The sequence below is a fragment of the Parus major genome, chromosome 19, assembly GCF_001522545.3.
Source record: "Parus major isolate Abel chromosome 19, Parus_major1.1, whole genome shotgun sequence".
In the NCBI taxonomy this organism is placed as follows: domain Eukaryota; kingdom Metazoa; phylum Chordata; class Aves; order Passeriformes; family Paridae; genus Parus; species Parus major.
In genome coordinates, this window is record NC_031787.1 from 2,019,669 (window position 1) to 2,041,994 (window position 22,326).

Consider the following 22,326-nt stretch of genomic DNA (forward strand, 5'->3'; position numbering starts at 1 on the left):
CTCGAGGAAGCTGCTGTCCTTTCATATTAGTTGTCCCCCAACTAAATCTCCTCACTGCCAGCATCTTTTGCAAGAGACCCTTGCCCAATATCCATCCGGGAGGAACTGCTGTCCTGCCGCCATGCCCACTCTGCTCCTCAGGGTCTATCAAGTGTCTTTCCTTTATTGATGAAAACAAAAAAACATAATTCAAAATACAAAGAGGTAATAGAAGGGCATCTGGAGATGAGGATTTTTGGTGGTTCTAAGGAGCTGGTAGAGCAGTGCTGGTCCCTCCTCAAAGTGCTATCAGGACACCTTGGGCTGGCTGTGATGGAGGATGAGGATGGGCACTGGGCTGGGCTGACATGGCCACCATCCTCCCTGGCCTGTGGTGGCTGCCAGATCCACCTGGATCCCTGGTCCAGCTCTGAGCCCTAGCTGCACAGAAGCTGGAGGAGATGAAGCTTTGGGTGTCTGGTGTGGGGGCTCACAGGATCCTCACAGGATCTTCCTCCATGTGCTCTCAGTGCAGCGGTTCAGGATGAGGTCTTTGCTGGGACGGGGAGGAACAGCAGGTTGAGCCTTGGGCTTGTTGTCCTCTGGCTCATTTTTCTCAACTGCAAATAAAAAAATATGTACAGATGGGTCAGAGCTCTCCACCACACACCACCCTCATGAATATTTCCTACGTAATAGCCACTCCTGCCTCTCCTCCTGTCCCTGCTGCAGTTAGTGGTCTTCCTGTAGGTCATGGAGTCAGGATGCACTCACCAGTGCCCAGCTGGGACCTGTGCTCAGGGAAAGCCCATCTTTAGTTCTGTGTGAGGTCTGCCCATCCTTAGCTCTGGGAAAGTCATGGATACTGCATGAGGACTCCCAGATCTAAATGTTTACCTCTCTTTCTTCATGAAGAGAGGCTTTTTACAAGGGCCTGGACTGGTAGGACCAGGGGGAGTGGCTTCACACCATCAGAGGCTAGGATTATATTAAATATTAGGAAAAAATTCTTTCCTGTGGAGGTAGTGAGGCACAGGTTGCCAAAGAAACTGTGGCTGCACTGTGCCTGGAAGTGTTCAAGGCTAGGTTGGATGAGGCTTGGAGCAAGCTGATCAGGTGGAAGCTTGGGACAAATTGGTCTTTAAGATCCCTTCCTACCAAAATGGTATTCCATAACTCTAAGACTCTTCATGCAACGCTTCCTTCTGGGGCCTCTGCTGACAGCTAACATACATGGTGATTGCAATGGTAATGGCATTATCATGGGGGAGGTTGGGTGCACAAAGGAAAGCACAGCTCCCAAAAGTGGGCTGACCTCCTCCCAGGACCACATTCTGCTCTGTCTGACCTATAGCCAGGGGTAAGAAAACTCATTGAAAGAAATCCCTCCCTGCACAGACTTTCCCCATGGGAAAAGGGCAGATGGGCATGGTGTGACCTCAGTGTGCCATCCTGCTCCAGCTGCCAGCACTGGTGGGGGGCGTGGGTCATACCTGCAGGATTCCAGTTCCATTGAGACTTACTGATGACATTGGCCTTGCTCTGGGAATTTCCCCGCATGTTCCGCCGGTTCTGGATGTACTTCTTGCTGTTCCTCCTATAGGTGTCCTGGCTGATTTGCTTCCGGCCCTGCTTGTGGATGCTCTTTACGTTTCGGATGGTGGATCTGCAAGGAGTGAGAAATAAAACTTTCAATTTTCATGCTGGCAGCTCTCACACCACACATTTCTTTCCCCACACTTCCTCCTCTGCTTCAGCCAAACCCCAATTTCTGCTTTTGGGTTTTGCCTGGTGGATGCCAGCCCTTGAGGGCAGCCATCAGTGAGACACAATCTACGATGTGTTCAGAGGCAGCTGGATGATGCTTTGCAAGCAAACACTGAAGGGTGAACCCTGAGCACAAGTCTGGAAAATAATGATAGGGATTGGGGAGGAAGATATTGGACATAAGGCTGGAAGAATGAGACAGGCATGAGGTGGATCCACAAAAGCCCCAGAAATGATCTATAGCTCTTTGATGAATGAACATAGAGCACCTATCTTGGCCACAAAATTGAGGTCCCTGGTTCTTCTGCCCTCTACACAGAGCTTCTCCTACCTCCGTGGAGGAGCACCCCGGTTCCTCAGCTCACTCTTCACAGAGGTGTTCACCTCCCCAGCTTTCTGCAGGTACATGGAGGGGTAGTAACCTGTGGTTTCATCCTTCCTGCAGTGCAACACAAAGCAACATCACTTGCAATCGTGGCTCTGCAACCACCTCCTCAGTCCAGGAGAGAAATTTGATCATTCTTGTGGGTGGTCACAGAATGGATTGGTTAGAGGGGACCTTAAAGGACCTTATTCCAATCCCCTGCCACAGGGATACCTGTCTCTAGAATAGGTTATTCCAAACCCCCTCCAACCTCACCTTGAACTCTTCTGACTCAGGACATTCCATGAGTCATGGTTCATGTCTATCCCTTGCTGGTGCCATGAGGGTTACTTGTCATGTTCCTTGCAGCTGGGATGAAAATTGAGGTTTTACAAAGCAAAATGTGCCAGAACAATTAGAGCTAAAATAACAGATGCTTTTTTTTTATTATTTTTTTTTTCATCTGCCTCCTTCTTGGATAATTCTGAAGCCCTCAGCAGAGGAATCTCCAGCTGCAATGTTTAATACTTGGCAAAGAACAGACTCTGAGAAGCAGCCCTGCAAAAGGAAGTGCTGGGCTTTCAGAGCCCTGATGTGGAGAACCATGGATGCTCCTTTCCCTCTGCCTGAGTGCTGCTCACCTGACCTGTTCATGGCATCTCTCACCTGATGACCCACCAGCCATCAAGGAGCTTGTGGATGACTTCAATGGCATCACCTTCCTTGAGGGTCAGCTCATCCTCTTCCACAGCAGTGTAGCTTTTCTGGACGATGTATGCTTCACCTACACACAAAATGGGGATGGTGGATCATGTGCTGACACCTCAGGGATGGGGGCTCAATCTCCTAAGCCACTGAGAAGAGGAGGCACTAGAGCATTAGGAGACACTCAACATTTTAGGCAAGACTCAGGCTGCTTCAGGTTTGGATTCAGACGTCTCCTAGTCTTGTCATTACCTGTGGGTAATCCCAGCCCCTTCACCATCTCTCCAGAAGAAAGTTCTTGGGTGCAAGCAGAGGAAGTACACCTATCTCTGCTAGAAAGTGTGTTCAGAATTCGGGTGGTGAAATAAGGCAGAAGGAAGTGTTGTCCTAATAGAGCCTGTTCCAGTGTTGTGAAACCCACAAAGCTGAAGCCTGTTGAGCAATTGGTACAAGTCTGCAGGATCCTTCCTCTGCTCCACGTGACAAAGCCCTGCTGTCGTGGCAGGGCAATGCAGAGGGCAGAGAGCATGGCTGGACCCTGATAAAAACTGCACAGAGGCGAAGCACTGTGAATGCCTGTGCCTGATTTGGATGCTGCACCATGCTGTTCTGCTAACCCAGCACCTCAGCCTTCACCCAGCCAGTTCAGCATGGCCACTGGGTAAACATCAGCCAAAACACAAACCTAATGCTGAGCTGCAGGTCATGGGAAGCTCCCAAGGTTGACACTGAGGCACCAAGCCATGAGATTTATTCCTCCTGGCACTTCCTACAGCAGCATCCCCAGTGATCCTGCTCAGTCTGAATTGCCCAGCTTTGCAGTGAGCCATCTCAGTGGAGAGCTGCAGTGGGCTGTGCTCTGACACACACACCCCCCAACATTTTACCTGCATAGTTAGGCTCCTGCTCTTCAGACTCATCAGGACCATCCAATGGCTCCAGATAGGCAGCAGGTACCCAGCCTCGTTTATTCTTCAATTGACAAAACCACCAGCCTGCAAAGAAAGCAACCATGGGCAAAAGCAGGGAGTGTTGTGGGGACTGGCACTGGGTCTGTCCTGGCCAGGGCAGGTGCAGGCATCTCCATGTCCTGGACTAAAGGGACAGTGCTGGGACCAATCTCTGTTGACATGCTGCAAACAGAGAACTTGACCAGTTCATGCTGTTCCTGCTGGGCAGGAAGCCTCACAGGCTGAGGAATGGCCAGGATGTTGCACAGTTTTCTAGAACTGTGCCTTCACTACCATAACTAGCTCACAGGCTGTTTTTGGACACAAGATGCAAGGGAAGTACTCATTCCTGCTGAAATTGTGGCAGGGAGTGGGCTGACCCTCAGGGGCTCTCCAGGGGGATGGACACATACCATTCTCGCTCTTCTCCACAACATCCACCATGTCCCCAGCTTTGAGAGCCATCTCAGATTTGGAGCTCTTCTCATAGTCAGCAATGGCTCGGTACGTTTGCAGGACAATGGGGCCTGTGATGTCTGCATGAGAGAAGTAAGGGATGTGCCCTCCTCCAGCCCCCAGCCAGAAACACCCTATGTCAGACAGGCTAAAAGCAGCCCCAGGACAGCCCAAAGTGCTCTCCCAGCCTCTTTCAGCCCCAAACCAGCTGGATTTCAGGACAATGACTCATTTCCCCTGAGGATTTGGCTTCCCAAGAGCTGCAGCTCTGGCACAGGTACTGTACTCTTGGTGAGGGTATCTGCCATGACAACCCCCCTCCCGAGCAGGCTTTGCTGCTGCTGAGGCAGCCACTTGCACCCCTCGACCTCTTACCAGTGAGGTTTTTCTTGGAATCCTTTGGCAGGAGGAAGACCTCAGGCTTCTTGATCCTAGACAGGTCAGAGCAAAGGCAGCTCAATGCCAACCAGCCCTATCCATCAGCAGTGACACCCTCCCTGCAGGCTACTGCCAGCATCCAAAGCCAGGAAAGCAGGATTTCCCCCAAAACAGCAGGCAGCTGGACTCACTGGCTGTCTGTGACAGGATTCATGTCGTCATGACGGACCTTGAAGAAGTTGACCACATGCAGGCACCGGGAGATCTTGTGGGGTAGGTTGACAAGTGTGTAGCAGTACTCAGCCAGTGTGCCCTGCCTGTTCTCAGTTGAGCGTTGCCCATCAAACCACTTTGGGGCTGGGGGAGAGGAAAAAGAGCTCAGAAAAATCAGAACAGCTTGTTTTTAATACTTTCCAAGGACACTGCTCTGAATCATTAACTTTGCCCACTCTGCCAAGTGGGTCTGGCCCCAAAGTGCTGCATGGCTGCAATGTGCAATAAGGTGAAGCTCTATGGGAGCACAGCTCACGCAAGCCCAGAAATGATCCCGTTTGATCCTATTTCAGTTTTAGGGTAACTTCCACATGTGTGTTCAGACTAAGCCCTGCTGCTGGGCCACAAATACAGCAGATGCACCAGGGCACCAAGAGGGGCTAAGGGGACCAGCCTCCAGTCAGAGTAGATAGGCTTATCCTCCCATCCCACTGCTTATGGTGTTCTTGACTCCAGAGCTCTAAAATACTTCTGGCAATCCCAACCCCAAGCAGTGTTGAACTGCTTGATGGGGGTTGCTTTTGTGTGATCAGTGGCACCCCCTGCCCCTCCCAGCAGTCTGACACCTGTCTGGTCCCCAGTGCTCTCAGTTCCCCAAATGGAATAAGGATGCTTTGAACAGCCCCAGCATGGTGGGGGCAGCATGTTGGAAGAGGCCCAGCATGGTGGTGTTAGTCCAGCTGCAGTGGAACCCCTCCCAGCTTGGCACCCACACTGCTGCTTAGTGCAGGCTTACTCCTTCTCCACAGATGTCAAACACAACTGCAGCTCTTTTTCAGACTCCCTTCTGCTTCTTTCAAAGCAGGAAATTAAATAAAATGGGGAAGTTTTCTGATGTGCACCTTGCTTGGACACAAAGCATCAGCTGTTTGGTTCAGGAGTTCATTCTCTATCACTGAAGACATATTGCAATTTTCCTCTTACAAAGTATCTGTGTTGCCATAAGGGCATTAAGCCAACACTACTGATGGTGTCACCTAAAGAGGGCTCAGCTCAGCTCCACTCAGTTCAGCCTCCCCAAAACCAGACACTTTGCACCAGCCAGGGGTCATAGGGGTCATTCTTCTGGACTTGCCTCTGGGGTGCCCAGCCTTCATTGAGGAAGGATGGGGTCTGCTGGGCTGCTGAGTGTTAGGAAGAACCACTGCCACTGCTCACATCTTTCTGGGGTTTTGATTTCAAGCCTGGTGTACAGGAAATACTGCACCACACACTTGTCTGGGAGGCAGCCAGCACAGCTCAAACCCCCAGGGAATTTCCCAACTAGCTGCAATTTCTATTCACCCCCCAGACACAGTGCTTCCCCCTCACCTGGCAAGTGCGGGATGATCCGGTTCTCTATGTTGATGTCCCCGGATTCAATGGGGAACATCTCCTTCAGTGCTTTCTGCAGAGCAGAGCCAGGCACAAGAGTGAGGACAGAACCAGGGGAATACTCTGTGACACCCACTCCTCTGGCCCTAGCTTGGCTCCTTTCCTGGTGCTCGCCCTGCTGCCACTAGCACGTGTTGGCTGGATCCCACACCTCGGCACTCTGCCCAGGGACACAGAGCCAATGGCTCCCACCTGCAGGTGGCAAAAGAGATTGAAGGACTGGTCCCAGGAGCCTGTTTTGAACCAGGTTTGCTTTGAGACAATTTCAGATGGCATTTATCCTCCTTTTTCCCCACCCCGAGCCCATGTGTCCCGGGAGGACTCACGTGGAATTCATATATCTCAGTAAAGCGGCGGTAGACGACCTTTTCAGAGAGGTCATTCCACTTCACCAGGAACATGTAGACCTGAGGAGCAAAGCAGAGGCTGCAGTTTTGGAGGCAAGTGGGACACCACACCCCACTGTGCCCGGGAAGCCCTGTGGACAGTCCAGTTTCAGATAAAATTTAATATTTTCCTTCTACCACCCCAATGCCAGCAAATAAACTGGGCACTAGGGGAGCTTGGAATGAACAGAGGGGACAGAAACATGCAGGTGGGTGGGAAACAAAGAGGAAAAAGCCCTTTCCAAGACTGCAAAGTATCCAATGGCTTGCAAAGGAGGTGCCTGAATTCTTGTGTGTTCAGGACATTTTAGTCTCCTGCTGCCTCCAGCTCATGTTATCAGCCACGACCCCCTTAAAAGGAAGGATTTAGACCCTCAGTCAATTTATCTAAGGAAATTTGTTGCCCATGCATTTTACCCTGGCCAGTCCTCAGTCCTCACATGCCAGAACGCTTCTGAGTACTCACATAGTGCTGGCTGGGGAAAAACCTTTTCTCGTAGCCCAGCAGTTCAATGTGTCGGATGAAGGCGTCCCCCATTGCTGCTCCTGCCCGAAATGTTCTCCTCCAGACCCTGCTCCTGCCTGCCTGGCTGCTCTCCTCTCCCCTGGCACTGCTCTGCTTCTTCTTAAAGCCCTGGGGAAGTGGAACTCCCGCTGCAATCACCCAGAATTGTTTACCCACTGTGGTTTGTATGGAGTCGGTGTTTCCCGTGGCAAGTTCCCAGCCCAGCCCCTCCAGTGGCTCCACAAATGAGGAGAAGGTGAGCCCTTGTTAGCTTGTAAAGAAAAAAGCTTCCTCTGGCTGCATTAAAAACATTAAATACTAACAGTAACCCTCCCCTGGAATTTGGGTGTGGTACTTGCAGCTTTTGCAGGTCATTTGCATTTGGTTTCTTACTATTTTAACATGGGGACTTCCCTATATGCAAGGCAAAATTACACAGCCACAGATACTAAAACAGATCCATCCAGGGCTATTTGGATTCTGCTCTGTTAGTCACCAGATAACTGCTGCTTATGCAGAACACCATAAACTTTTTCATAAAAGCTAATTTCATAATTACAATTGTTTGTACTAAATTTAGAACTGCATTACAGACAGTACATTACTGGAAACCACTTAATTTACATGCTTCTTTCAGTTTCCTCATTCTTCATCTTGTGATGTGAGAAATGAGAGGTTTTAGATACCACTGTCCATGAAGGATTAGCTCACAGCGAAACACCACCCGTAAGTGTGTGTGATACACTGCTGAGTGTCCCATCAAATGTCTCACATCTAATACGTGGCAAGGAGCATGATTTTAGAAGAAAATTCTCAGAAGAACATCCCATCTGAACAAGCTAAGCTCTGTTTGCACAGTCTGGCTTTTGGTAGCAGGGGGGCTACGGATGTGGCTTCTGTGAGAAGCTGCTGGAAGCTTCCACCATGTCTGGCAGAGCTGATCCCTGATGGCTTTGAAGATGGACTTGCTGCTGGCCAATGCTGGGCCAGTGAGAGATGATGGTAACACCTCTGAGATAACATATTTAAGAAGCAAATCAAAACAAAGTGGGGCACACATGGTTTTTCCTAGCCAGAGGAGGATGTGAGAACATGTGAAGGAAACAACATGGAGACACCCAGGTCAGTGGGAAAGGAGGGGCAGGAGGTGCTCCAGGTGCCAGAGCCAAGATTCCTCTGCAGGCTGTGGTGATGACCATGGTGAAGCAGCTGTGCCTTGCAAGCCATGGGGATCCACAGGGTTGCAGAGATTCACCCACAGCCCGTGGGGAAGGATGGAGCAGGCGGATGCCTGGAGGAGGCTGTGCTCCAGTGGGAGACCCAGTAGGGAGAGAGGCTCTCAGGCTGGAGCAGCCTGTCCTTGGAGAGCTGCACCCTGGGGGAGGAGAGACCCATGCCACAGCAGTTTTGGGAGGACCACTGTTCATGAGATTGGAATCACGTTGAAGAAGTTCCTGGAGAACAATGTCCTGTGGGAGGGACCCCATGGTCTCACAGGGGAAGGACTCCTCTCCCAAAGCAGCAGAAGAAAACCTCGGGTGATGACCTGACCAAAACCCCCATGCCCTATCTCCCTTTGCCGTTGATGGAAAGGACAGAGGGGCTGGGAGAAAAAAGGTGTTTTTAAGGACTTATTTTACTTCTAATTATCCTCCTCTAATTTTGTTAGTAACAAATTAACTTCGTACCTCTAAGCCAAGCCTGTTTTGCCCTTGGAGGGTCTTCTCCCAGTCCTCATCTCAACTCAACTGCCCAGCTGTGGCAGGGGAGGGCAAGTGAGCAACTTTTGTGGGTACTTGGCATCTGGCCAGTGTCAAACCACAATGGAAGTTTCTTGAGTTCATTAACTGATTCATGTTTTGGGAAACAAGGCTGGGATCTTGTCTTGATTTAGAAGACAGGTGTCTGCTAGGGAGGGCAGGAGCCTCCCTCAGAATGAAAATGCAGACCCCCTCCCTCCAAATTACTGTAATTTTGAAATCAAGGGGTTCTCAGGCAGAGATCTGGGGATAGGAATAACAGTTCTTTACTAGGAAAATTAAAATTCAGTAGTATAAAACAAACCATTGACAGAGTCAGAATACAACCTGACACCCTGTTGGTCAGAGTGTTGATAACAGTTCCATTAAATGGTGGCTGCTGTCCTCCTGCAGTGACAGACGTGGTTCTGTTGAAGCAGTGATCCTGTAGAAGGGTGTAGCTTTCCTCTGAAGGTCCAGTGGTGGTACAGATGGGTCTGGTCTTCCTCTGGGAATCCAGTGGAGAAAGGCTGACTGTGGTGGTCCAAATCTTAGATTATATCCAGCTGGAATGCTTGGCTCCTCCCCCTGGATGGAGCATCTCCCAATGGGATGATGGAATTTTATCAGTCCTGCAGTGAGACTCAATGTCCCATTAACAGAAGATATTCCCTGGAGTTATGAGGGATGGGTCATGAAAGAGATAAAGAACACTGCCCCACCTGGTATTAACAGATGGCAATAGAATACATACTAGAATACATCTTGCACTGCAACCCAAGACAAAGGTATAAACACTGGGGTAATTATTTTGCCAGACAAATTTCTCTCAACTGGATATAACTTAGAATGTCTGAGACCGAAAAGAGCCTTCAGCATTGAGTGCCAACACACCCATCAGCATTTCTGCCCACCCAGCAGCAGGCCATTCATGATGCACACCATGTAAGGACTCCAGTCCTTCCAGCAAAACCATTGCAACCACTTTCACTTCATTTTTCTTTCAGCTCCTGCATACAAAGTTTAAGTAAAGCCACTCTGCTGTAACACACTTGACAAGGCAATACCCTGGAATTATTTATTTTCCCAGCTCCTTTGCTGTGACAGTGCCCTCATTTTGAGTGAGCACTGAGGACTCCACTGGCAATAGACAGCTGGGCAGGCAGCTGTGCTAAAAGTGCCTCCTAAAGAGGGCTGTGAGTAATGAAGGGATGAACCATCCTAATTTTTCAGAAGGGGAAGTCAAGCCAGCTTAAAGCCTGAGGAAAGTTGCATTATCTCATTTCCCCATTCCAAAAATGTCCAGAAGTAGTGAAACCTGGTCCCTGCTGGAGGTTCATTAGCTCAGTGTGCTTGTTCAAGTGAGGCAAATGTGTTGGTGGTTCTCATGTGGACAGTGCCTGTTGTTTTGGAGACAGACACATGGCTGAACACACAGAGTTCATGAGACAACACCAAAATTTATTGATGGATGCCTCCTTTTATAGGGGCTTCAAACTGCCCACGCTCACACACTTGACTGGTTGGGGTCTTAACTGTGCCCAGCTCACTGGCCAGTTAGATATCTGCATTCATGATTGAATGGGATTGGCCAGGGTCCCCTGTTTGAGTTTGAATCCAACCTGTCCTTGCCTCACTCAGGGACTGGTTTACATCTATTCTCTAACAAGCCAGGCTGGTTGAGTTGTTTGTTATGGCCAGTTTATCTGTACAGCTGCAGACCAGCTGTAGCTGTCACAGTTCCCCCTTCTTCTGTTAAAAACTTGCAAAGTGTTTTTTGTCATCCTCTGTGCAGACAGGATGATTCAAGCCTAGCTCAAATAAGGCTTTTCAGCCAACTGGACAAGCCTAGCCTCACCAGCCAGTGATGTATCTACCCCATGTCACTGGAGATATAACATTCATATCCAGGAGCTGTCAGATGAGATCACCAGCAACACAAGATCTCAAGATGGCATGCCACAGGATCATTACTTAGAAGTTACAATTTTACAACTTACCTCTACAAACAGGAAATAAATCAGCTTCAGAACCATGAGAAAACCAACCAACAGAAGAAACAGTCTGTCTTACTTGGTTTGTGATTCAAGTAAATAGAATTAAATAGAAAAAATCCTTAAGTCCTCATCTATTTAAATATATAAAATCTTATCTTATATAAAATCCTTAAATAAATTGTCACCTCAAGAGTCCCAGATCTCCAAAGAGCAGTTGCACAAGTTGTTTCAATCACTTCTCCACTGGCTGGCTGGGGGGCCACCAATTCTAAACTATCAAAGGAAACATCCTCTTGTTTCAGTTAGGTTTTACAGGAACTTCAGAATACTAAGAATTTCACAAGACTTTTAGGGATAATAACTATACAAATTGCATAAATATAAAAGAAAAGGTCAAATCCAAGATTTTAGACTTATTTCAAACTTTCACTCTAGGTTTTCATACTCACATAGAATCTGCTTGTTTTCCACAATTTATAGTTTTGGGACTCCATACAAGGCTATCCTTGCAGGCTGACATTAATTGCAGGATGTGTGGCACAGCACAGGGATGTAGAAGTCTATGCCTTGGGTTTTCCTCTGCATGGTATATTCTTTTCTTTGAAGGAATTATGATTAATCATCAAATGGAAGGTGACAAAACTGTTATGTTGCCATTATCCAGTTATTACAAAGTGTGTTCAGTCAGATACAGGGTTTTATCATCTGTATCTGCATTTGTAAGCATCAATACTGTAAGGTGATGAAGTCCAGGTAAATATTACCATTAATATTGTACAGTGTATGCATTAGCACAAATCCTCTTCAGAAACAGTTTACTATGAAGAGTCAGGGAAAAACATTTCAAATTTACTATGCTTTATAATAAGATTTTCTCCTTACAAACATATTTAATAGGTTTCCTTTTGGTGTTGTCTAACCTTCCAAGCTTTAGTGATCTATTTTATAACCCTGCCTGCTCTGCTATAGATTTGTTAATTGTCAGATAAACTAAAAATAGCCAACAGCTTTTACACTTGAATAATATGTTTGCACAATCTAAATGACCGAGAACAAAACTTAATTTAGATTTGGAAATCCCATAACTGAAAGCGTATGATTTTTGGAAGAGGAAAATAAATACCTTAATGCTTCTTTTCTCTGGAGGAAAACAGCCTGGAAAATTACTGTGAGTTTTATATGGGAGAAAATTATTAAGTTAAGCTAAAATCTTTAAATATTATACAGTATCATACTGAATTTTAATACACATTTGAAAAGAAAATGATGCAGTACCGTCAATCATAGCAGGAGGACTGAAGCTGTTGAAGGTATACACAGAAGCCAGTATTAGAATGGGTGCTTGTCTCCATGGCAACCAGTTGTCATGTCTGATTTTTGAAACTTTCCCAATCCTCTGATGCATGTTCTACCTGCCTACAGAATTACTGCTAGGACTTGATTGGTTGTAAAAGGCATAACTGTGTACTGCATGGACAGCCGTGAAAAACATCAGAAACATCTTCATTTATTCATCAGGGAATATGATTTACCATTTGTGCATAATGTAATCATCTCAAACTGATGGCAGTAAAAGAGAAACCTTTACAAATAATCTGCATTTTTAGAGATTATCATATAGCCAGAACTGGACATCTCTTATGGTTTGTGAAATTTGAAAAAAAAAAATAAAAAAATATGTACATGAATCTTACATATTGTGATGCATAACCAGGACTACAGGGAACTTTAATTGTTGTATTCACAGAATATTCTGAGTTTTTGACATAGTAGGACCTAGAGCAGGTTGTAGCATGTTTCCATAACTAGCTCTAGATGAACAGAAGAGCATCCCTCACAGCCTTCAGCAGAAAAGCTCACACATGTCCACACAACTACTGCCTACACTAAGATTGCAAAAACAAACCCATCATATATAAACTGTATGATGCTCTGATATAACATGGACTTACTACTTTAAATTAACAGAACAATAAACAGAACATTAAACTGTGATGGGGTTTAATTTCAGTTGGTTCCTAATCCACACATCGGAATACCGACCATTCTATCTCATTAAGGCATACTAATCAAATGAAATGAAATTCATTTGAATTCATCAAATTCATCTTTTATTTAGGAAAAAACATATGAATTGTGACAGATAAAATAGGAAAAAATTGCTAAAATATACAAATAATGTAGTCCAATGAGACATTAAAATAATAGCTGAATATTCACGTGGAGGTTTTTTTTTTCTCCAAAGTAAATAAATGTAACTCTTTACAGGAATTTTTCATTACAAAAACTAGGATGCATTCAGGTACACTGAAATTCAGCTTTATTGGAAAATGTGGACAGCCTCAACTAAGTCCCTGATGATTTTAATCCCTGCCATCTCCCCAGCATTGCTGTATTAAATTCAGTCCTTAATATATATTCCAAAGTAAACTCAGACATTCCAATTCTACAGTCATTCTTTGATTTAGGTCAATTCATAGAACTGCTGAAAAAGTAGACATTTCTATATAATAGTACAAAAGGGTTTGTATAGAAGATACTTCTCTTATACAATTATATTACACAGCTCTGGACAGGCCCAGCAGGCTCTTCTCAGAACAGGAAGCTTCTGACTAGGTAAGAGAAATTTAAAAAGTAAGTTAGTTTCATTGAAGCCTTGTGTCTTATTCCAACTTTGAGCAGTTTGTATTTTAGTTTTCACTTCTTTAGGCCTAGATTCAGCAAGCATGCAGAAGTTGAATATAGTTCTCAATAAATATGAGATTAAATGTGTGTTTGAGTGCTCTCTGTTAGAATTTAGAAGAAATATTTATTTTAGTAAAAATTCAGTGGATGGCCTAAGCATCCCAAACTCTGAACCACTGCAGCATCAAGTTGTGCAGCCACTGCTCATACAACATTTCTATAATCTTTAATTGACAAATGAGATGGTTTTTTATATCACACTGGCTGCACTGCATCCCATGACAAATCAGTTTTTCCTTCAGTGTATTTTATCCTGCCACATTCAATTTTATGACAAACACCTCCATCACAGACTTCACTGATTTAATAAAGCCACAACTGCTGTGCCTGTAGTGCTCAGGGAACAGACAGTTGGGATGCTGGTTCTTCAGCTCCTGCAACTTTCTACCACATCATTTCATTGTCCTGATGCTGCCTTCTGTGTCCTGGGCTGTGTTCAGATGCACAGATGGAGGGACAAGGCTGTCCCTCAGCTCCAAAAACTTAGATGGTGCCAGGAATGAAACCCACAGGCTCTCCTGGCCAATGCTTCATTTAACTTTATAGCAGTCAAATCAAACTGCTGAATTATCAAACGCTGCATAATGAGGAACATGCTTGGGTTTCAGTATTACCAAAAACCTGAAATTGGAAGAATTTCTACTCTTTTCTTTGAATGAAGCACAGAGACTCCAAGTTATGCAGGTCAGCATTTTAGATTTGGTGATGTGATAGCATTGCTAACACTGCTCTCCACCACCACAAAAACATAATTTTTAGGAATAAGGGGTGTTAAAAATAGAGAAAGATTTGGACATCTGGGCATTAATTAAACTTTTCATAAAAACTTAATTTATTTAAAGAAATATTTAATTTTTAAATTAATTTATTAAAAGAAAGAAAAGAAAGAAAAAGAGCTTTCCTGCTCAGTTACAATTTAGAAATATATGCGTTATCAAGAACAACAATGCTTTTTCAAACAAACATGTCAGAGCTTTTCATAAACACTAATTCCCTCAGCTTTCAGTTGCTTCTTCACATCTCTTCTGAGGTATGTGATTACCATCACACATTTTAGGCCACATTTTTCGAGGATTTCCTCACAAATTTGAACACAGTGTACTTTATATTGCATTTGGATAATAAAGTGCAAAACATCTGACATCTTACATGTGAGAACTAAGACACATAAAAATAATTCACAACTAAAGTACTGGCACCTTCCAACATTTAGTATTATACTTCATCTCTCTTTTCCCCAGCCAAAAATATAAAATATTCTTCCTTGACAGGTGTTGACTTCAAGAAACACTAAATTCTTTTACCCAGTATTGATGAGGTCTATGACATCAGGTTTGGATCTTGCTTAATTTGAGAATTTTCTTCTGTTTCTGTGTTATCTGTTAAAAAATTATTAGTGAATGAAAAATTTGAACTTCCCCACCGATTTTGTTACTGCTCTACTTAAGAAAAAAATTAATAAAAACATGAAAAACATTAATTATCTTTTTAAACTAATAATAATAATAAAAAAATAAATAAAAGTATATTCACAGCAATCAGATTCTGTGGAAATTACCATTTCCAGTGCAATGTAAAGCAACTTAGGTTCTTAGAGCACTCTAGTTCTTAATGAATGGAAATAAAATTGGCATTAGTAGGACTGCTTCTCTCTCAACTACACACAGATTTCTGCATCATTCTATTTCAGTCTATCCCAAACAAATTTTAACCCTAGCTAATTTTCAAAGCACAGTATCATACAGGAAGACATTATTATATGTTAAAAAAAAAAAAATCACATTGGCTAAAGCATTCATCACCTTTTGATACAGTTTTATTCATTGCAGGGATACTTGGAGGTAAATCAAAGGAATCTTGTGTCTGTGTAGCACTGTCCATATGACCCAGAGCCTGATTCTGTTCTTTCTGCAGAGAATATGATGTTGGATGGAAAATGGTTTTTTCCTGAAGTTGTTTAGAAGGTTTGGGGTGAGAATAATTCATCACTACAAAGCCAAGCTGTTCTACCACAATCATTTTATACCTTCCAGCCTAGTTCTGAAGTGATTTTAGCTACTGTACACCTTTCCACAAAAACATTTCTGTAGTTACAGTGTCTGAAGCCAATTTTGATGCTTTTCTACCACTTCCTAACCATCAGATTTAAGGCCTGCAGTTGAATTTCCTCCACGTGACAGCATTCAGGAAAAACTGTCCTTCTCCTGCATCATCTAGCTTCAGCAACCCACAGAGTTTTGGCATGATAAAGACATTTAAAGTTCCAGCCTTCCTAACTGAGCTTAAAATCTGCAGCTCAGCTCTGCTGTGACTCTAACACTTGTCCTCTCTCTGTCTTGATTGCTGCAACAGGGTCAGTCCATACTCCAAGAAAAACTGACTTAAAACCCTTGGAGTTAGCCTGTAACTCAGTTTGTAACACTCATTCTAGTTGAGAATGTTCGCTTGGCTTGGCTTAGAGTTCAATGACACGACAGAGAAAGTGAAGAAAGAGACTGGAAAGGGAGTTTCCATGGAAAAAACTACAGGAGAACAGGAACATTGAGATTTGCTGCTTTCTCTTTTGGGGCAATGAAAGCAGGATTAGGGAATTAGCCAAAGTTGAGAATCTCAAGATGGAAAGTGCTGGTGCACAGCAGCCATCATCCCAGGGCTGCTGGCTATGCTGCCATCAAGCTGCCACAGACACATCAGCAAACCCTCCTTGGGACCCCCTGACAAAGGCAGGACCCCAGCAAACTCCCACAGCACCCTGGATCACCTTGGAGCCACAGCAGAGACAAGCAATGGCCAGCCAGGGCTGTGCTGACAGGCTGGGCTACAGCAAAGGCAGCACTGACAGGAGCACAGCACACAGCAGACAACAACATCCCAACTCTCAGATCAATTCAGGATTTCTAATGCAAAACCACATGGGGGGGATACAAAACCTAGAGCTTCCTTGGTCTTACATGCATCCACGTCCTAGAAAACACTTCTTCACCAAAAGGGTTGTCAAGCCCTGGCAGAGGCTGACCAGAGAAGTGGAGTCACTGTCCTTGGAGGCATTTAAAAGCTGTGCAGATGTGGCACTTGGAGAGATGGTTTAGTGGTGAGCTTGCCAGTACTGGGGCAACAGTTGACTTGATGCTTTTAGAAGGCTATTCCAAACTAAAAGATTCTGGGATTCTATCTGAAAAGGATACAACTCAAATATATTCTTGGACAATAGGAAAGCTGGATGTTTTCTAGAGTTTAAGGGCTAGAAGAACAATAATACTCCACTCATTTGCCCCCAACACAGTGTATCAAAGCCAATATGGCATGCAGAGTTCCTGATGATCACTCACTTGCATCAATTCTGGAAACTACTCCACTGCATAACTGGATGCATCACTCAGGATATGAACACTCACTCAGAGCCTATGTATAGGCATGACTCACCAACCATGAAGAATTCATAAAACTTCTTTGTAAAATTATTTAAATACTAACTTTTGCTGCTAAGTATTTTTTACATGATGCAGCATGATATTACTATAAATGAAGAAATGTGCCAGGAACCAATAAAAGACCTTTTCTTGGTTTTGATTGACCTGACTTAAAGAACAGATGCAACTTAGTTCAGCATTACTTAAAAAATATTTGTTGATAATAACTGAAGACAAACACTTACCTTCTAGAGATACTTCTACTTTGTTTGGTTTAGCTGGCTCTAAAATGAAAAAAATACAGTCAAATGAATATGAATACAGCTTCAACAAGATAAATCAATTAGGGAAATTAAGTTTTCCCTGAAAAAAGAGCCTAATTTTTCTTTAACAATCAGACTCATCTCTTTGTCTAAGATAAATTTGTGTAGCTTTCTATAGTCTGCAACAAAATATAAATACACCCCAAACTTTTATTACATTTAACTATGTAACACTTTCTCTTCTAAGAATGGTTCACTGTGGCAGGCATCACCAAGACCCAGAAGATAATGTGCATTTGCACAGAATACACCAAATTTGGAACAGCATAAAGAAAGAGTCACCACTTCTCCTAAGCATTGTCTTAGAATGTGTACTTTGGGGGAGAGTGGGAAGGTGCATTACAGAGGACAAGAATGCTTTAATTCCATGCTGAGTTTTCTACTATCTCTGCATGGATTGTAGGTGAACATGTTCTGGGAAAACCATTTAACCTTTTTAATACTGCAGATATTAAGGACCAACAGCAAGCTCACAGATCACCAGCAGCTGATCTTCTTCCTCCCACACCTAAACAGAAGAGCCAGTAATTTCCTTTACAGTAATTTTCATCATACAAGTGCCCCTTCAGATGTTTTCTCTTCGTTTTCCAGTTTCTTTGTATAATGATTTATTCAGTCAATTGCAGTTTTCCCCACACTACACTAAATTAGGGTACACATTCTTAGAAGGTATATGAACATTTAGAAGCTGTACTGGATCAAAGCAAAGTTGCCCAACCACATTTTCTTTAGTTAATTCACAGCCCAAAGCTAAGTTCTCTGTTCAGACTAAGATAGGTGATGTGTGTGCAGTCCCAGGTGCAGTCTAGTTACAGAGCTTGGCAGCAGACAGAAATTCCATCCAGCTATGAAAGCAAACTTCACTTGGCTGTACATGCAGACATGCACACATTTGAGTTAAGCAGATATTAATAAATGGATACTGAATTGCCTTTACCCCATTTTACAACTTTACACATTGCCCCAAATAATCTTTCTTTCCAGCTCACTCATCATCTACAAAAATCAAACCAAGGAATACACCAGTGATACAGCTTGAAGAAAGCAGAGGCACTTTCCAGTAATGTTAAACAGCCATTAAAGTGTTGCACACAATTTCTCAAAATGAAATGACTCATCATGAGCACCTTACACCTAGGACATGAGTGCTAATGACAGCTGCCAATAAGATGCAGAACTCCACACCCCACCCCTCCTGCAAGGACATGTGTCACACTCTGCATCACCTGTGGTTGCTGCTGGTGCTGGTGCTTCTGCTTCAGCTTCTTCCAAGAGCTCTAAGATTAAACATGATCATTGTTTTAGTTCACAATGAAAATGGTTCACATGCAACACAAGGACAACCTTTAAATCTGCAAATCCTGAAACTTGTCACATGAACAGGTTACTAACACTGTGATTGAGATGTTAAATTTTCTGTTAATTTTTTTCTGTTCAATTTTTTCTGTTACAGGAAAAACACTTCCTGTCTTGCCTTCAAGCACCAAAAATTTTCTCTTAAGTTCCCACATGTTCTTCAGAGACATGTTCAATACATGTTCCACATGTTCAATATAGAGACCTTAACAACTTGAGGCCTCTGCCACTAACACAATGTAGAAAATGAATCTTGGTAGGTTACAAAAATACTTTTGTCATCAGTGTATCATAAATACTTACGATTGTTAATGACAAGTCCTGGAAATGGTCTGGAAAGAAAAAAAGAAAAGATTATTGATTGTAAAATGCACTAAAATGTGTGTTTCCTCTCCCCGTAACTTCCCCATACCTTGTGTAACAGAGGTCATGCTAAAAAATGAAAAGAAAGTCAAGTGAAACAGAAGGAATAGCAGCTCTTGGGCATTTTGGTTCTTCAAAGCTAGCATTCTGAAAAGTAACATATATGGGAATAGCTAAACCCTTCCCTTGAACACTGCTACTTATCAAAGGGCCACCTCTTCTTTAGGGTTCAGCACAAAAACACATCAAAGTCCTTTTGGTTAGAATATGTCATGATTAAGGGCTAAGAATTCAGAGCCCTTAGTAAAATCTATTTAGGAAATTTCTCTCTCTAAAGAGAAACTGAAGCTTTTAAACTCCTATGAAGTCATCTATGATTTGAGAAGTTACAGAAACTGATTGATTTTTATTTTCATTTCCTTAGAATGATTCCAAAGTTTGATCTGTTCTGCTTCATGCATACAAATTAACATTGGATATGTGTGTGTGTGTCTAGGGAGATATACACCTACAAATGAAATTCCCTTACACTGTAACTGGACAATATTGTATTTTTAAATATTGAATAGAAACTAATGAGCTCTGAACTTGTCTCAAAACTTGGTATTATGACAGGGAAAGGAAGGCACAGAGAACTATAGGGCTTTCATACACATTATGATTAGATTTCAACTCAAAAGACAGGCTGCTGTAAATATGCAGTAATAGGCCTTTTGTCATACTAAATTGGACATGTCCTCCTTCCTTCATGCTAGGAACAAGTGGGCTTCATTTGACCTGACATATTGAGCCCACAGCTATTTCAAGATGTACTACAACTTCTATTCTCTCACATTTATTCCAGCTGTGAGGCTGTACTCACAATCTAATTAATGGCAATTACATACCTAGTGACAGTAAACTTGATAAACTCTGCTGATTCCAAAATCTTCTTCATTGAGCTGATTTCCAGATAACTGGGTGCTTTAAATGCCACACCTGGAGGCATTCCATCCACCAAAATACAGCCAGGGTTGTTAGTGATTTTTCTGTATGGAACTTTCACAGGAAAATTCATACCAGTGGCTTCACCTAAGTGAGAGAGGTTGTGTTTATTTTCAAACCTAGAGTTTTTATGATTACAATGAAGAAAAAGTATTCAGAGTATTAGAAACAAAATTCAAACCATGCTTTCTATCAGATCTGAAACTATGAAAATTCACTTGACAGTGAAATGATTACAGTGTTAGAAATGAGGTCTGGATTACACTCATGAACATTACTAGGAGAGCATTAGTCACAACTCTGACAGTTCAGCATATAAAGAACACAGATTCTGCTCTAAGAGAACACTGTAGAACAGGATATAAAAGGAGACAGCTACATGAAGGAAAACAAAACCTTTCCTGCAGTGCTAAGAAAAGCAATTCAAGCAGCACAAGTGAAAGAACTGCAGATAGGGAAACCCAAGTCATTACTACTGTACAATGCAAGGTAAACCAAATAAAACTATACCTAGCAAAAAGGTTAAATTGCATTTTAAAAATTACTCTAAGTGTTAAGAGGCCAGGATTATGAAGCCCTGAGAAGAACCATGGACTACCAGCAAAATAAATATTTCATCCATGTTGACACAGCAAACAGGAAAAGGGAACCACAAAGCAATCTAGACTCTTAGGACTTTGTTTAAAATACCAAACTGCCTACATCACTTACAAAAGATTCTTTTTGGACTCAAAGCACAACATTCATATACAATTTCAAATTTGTTCATTTTAATGACCATATACATAATTCACTGTGACTGAATATTCATTCAGTAACTCCAGTACGAACAACATTAATTGCACTCACACCTATATAAAAATGGGGAGTAAGAAGCAATTACCAAATTTCTGGCTAAAAAGTTCATTTACTTGCTCTCTCAATTGTCTGGCATTTTCTTTTGGCACTCGCTCACTTTCTTCACCTGGAAGAAATTGTTAGAATAACATGAGAATTAAGCACAAATTTCCCCCCCTGAAGTTTGTTTATCCCTGCATGTTTAGTCAAAGCAGGTATACCCAAGAGCTTCTAAACAGGCACTGTCTTTTTTCCTCATTTCAGTAGTAACATGGATTAGTTGAAATACAGCAAAATAGATGGTTGCTAGAATCCTAGAATGGTTTGGTTTGGAAGAGACCTTAAAAATTATCCAGTTCCAAACCCCTGCCATGGGCAGGGACACCTTCCACTAGACCAGGTTGCTCCAAGCCCCATTCAACCTGGCCCTGAACTTCCAGGGATAAATCTAGAGATGCTGTTGTAAAGTAATTTAAACCAACAAATTGTATTTTATTTTCTTACAGAACATATGTTAAGGTAAAAGCAAATCTGATCATTTAGTAGATGACCATAGCATGCAACAAAAAAAGCAGTAATCAGTATTAAGGCAAAGCAGTTCAGCCTGCATGGTCATTCAATTCAGCTCAAGAACTGATATCTGGAAGTTACCAAGAACTACAAATCAGTATTGAATTTATTGCATCATAAAACTGGGGATACTTATTAACAGGTGGTTGGACTAAGAATATTCTAAAGATGTCACTGATGAGATACTAATGAGGGTTGGTTAATATTTAACATCTCAGCAAAACCAAAAGGTAACTTACGTTCTTTCTTGGCTGTATTGCATTCCATCAAACCAGCTTGACATTAAGAAAAACCTTTATCAAACTAAAGAGGTATCAAGAAGAATATAAGCATAAATAGTATGATGTGAAACCAGACAGTATACACACCTGGTACAGTTACTTGAACGATGTTGAGGTCTTCAACACGTGCAGCTGTGTTTTCTGTGGTCCTTGCTTTATCAGCTTTACTGGGGGAATTATTTTTTCCTAAGAGGATTAATTTAGAAAACATTTATAGAGAGCTCAAAATCTTCAGTCTCATCTATAAAGAAAATATTGCAAAACAACAAATATTGGCAAAGTTTTCAAAGAGGACCTAGTTTCAGTTTCAAAATCGGAGCATTTATTCCATCACCTACCTACCTGACACAATTTTCTACTGGCTATCTGCACTCCTGTCTCTGGCATCATTCAGATGATCTACAACTAATTTATCTCTAGACCTGAATAACTCCTGTGAATCCTACATTACTGGCTACATTTTGATAGAATGGAGTAAGGAATATATTAGAGGCACAATTATTTGTGAATAACTTAGAAAATTAATACTTCCTTGTTAGACCTATATTTAAACTGTAACTAGTAAGTGCTTTTTCCATCTTAAA

General features: G+C 42.9%; 2 protein-coding genes across 23 annotated transcripts in view; both read right to left on the bottom strand.

Annotated features, from left to right (window-relative positions):
- Positions 1-137: 137 nt before the first annotated feature.
- NCF1 (neutrophil cytosolic factor 1) lies at positions 138-9,075 on the bottom strand. 3 transcript variants are annotated; one of them, XM_015646549.3, is made up of 11 exons: positions 7,099-9,068; positions 6,573-6,653; positions 6,184-6,259; positions 4,791-4,956; positions 4,597-4,652; positions 4,179-4,301; positions 3,703-3,810; positions 2,777-2,894; positions 2,078-2,185; positions 1,503-1,645; positions 138-599 (listed from the first exon to the last, which is right to left on the bottom strand). In XM_015646549.3, the coding sequence occupies exons 1-11, from the start codon at positions 7,168-7,170 to the stop codon at positions 481-483; spliced, it is 1,170 nt and encodes a 389-aa protein (XP_015502035.1). In that variant the 5' UTR covers positions 7,171-9,068; the 3' UTR covers positions 138-480. The 3 variants fall into 3 exon arrangements, with proteins under 3 accessions (XP_015502035.1, XP_033374838.1, XP_033374839.1); XM_033518947.1 differs by having other exon boundaries at positions 143-599; positions 1,473-1,645; positions 7,099-9,075; XM_033518948.1 differs by lacking the exon at positions 7,099-9,068 and having other exon boundaries at positions 143-599; positions 1,473-1,645; positions 6,184-6,438; positions 6,573-6,656.
- A 3,289-nt stretch (positions 9,076-12,364) lies between these two features.
- Positions 12,365-22,326, bottom strand: part of LOC107212819 (general transcription factor II-I) — a 46,342-nt gene continuing 36,380 nt past the window's right edge. For 10 of the 20 annotated variants that reach the window (XM_033518991.1, XM_033518987.1, XM_033518986.1 and 7 more), the window contains 8 exons: positions 21,830-21,928; positions 20,938-21,018; positions 19,958-20,141; positions 19,011-19,039; positions 18,578-18,628; positions 17,274-17,312; positions 15,421-15,565; positions 14,427-14,997 (listed from right to left, as the gene is read on the bottom strand). In XM_033518991.1, coding sequence (XP_033374882.1) covers positions 15,465-15,565; positions 17,274-17,312; positions 18,578-18,628; positions 19,011-19,039; positions 19,958-20,141; positions 20,938-21,018; positions 21,830-21,928 — 584 coding nt within the window. In that variant the 3' untranslated portion in view covers positions 14,427-14,997; positions 15,421-15,464. Of the gene's footprint in view, positions 13,486-14,426; positions 14,998-15,420; positions 15,566-16,569; positions 16,791-17,273; positions 17,313-18,577; positions 18,629-19,010; positions 19,040-19,957; positions 20,142-20,937; positions 21,019-21,829; positions 21,984-22,326 lie in introns of those variants that run through there. The other 10 variants (XR_004499891.1, XR_004499892.1, XM_015646516.3 and 7 more) reach the window with 10 other exon arrangements.

Bases quoted from the DNA above. Each gene is read 5' to 3' on its own strand.
- NCF1 (XM_033518947.1), bottom strand. From the start codon at position 7,170: ATGGGGGACGCCTTCATCCGACACATTGAACTGCTGGGCTACGAGAAA. The intron at 4,302-4,596 runs GTAAGAGGTCGA...TCTCTCATGCAG, and splicing joins TTCCAAGAAAAACCTCACTG to ACATCACAGGCCCCATTGTC. The intron at 1,646-2,077 runs GTAGGAGAAGCT...CACTCCTTGCAG, and splicing joins CGGGGTGCTCCTCCACGGAG to ATCCACCATCCGAAACGTAA.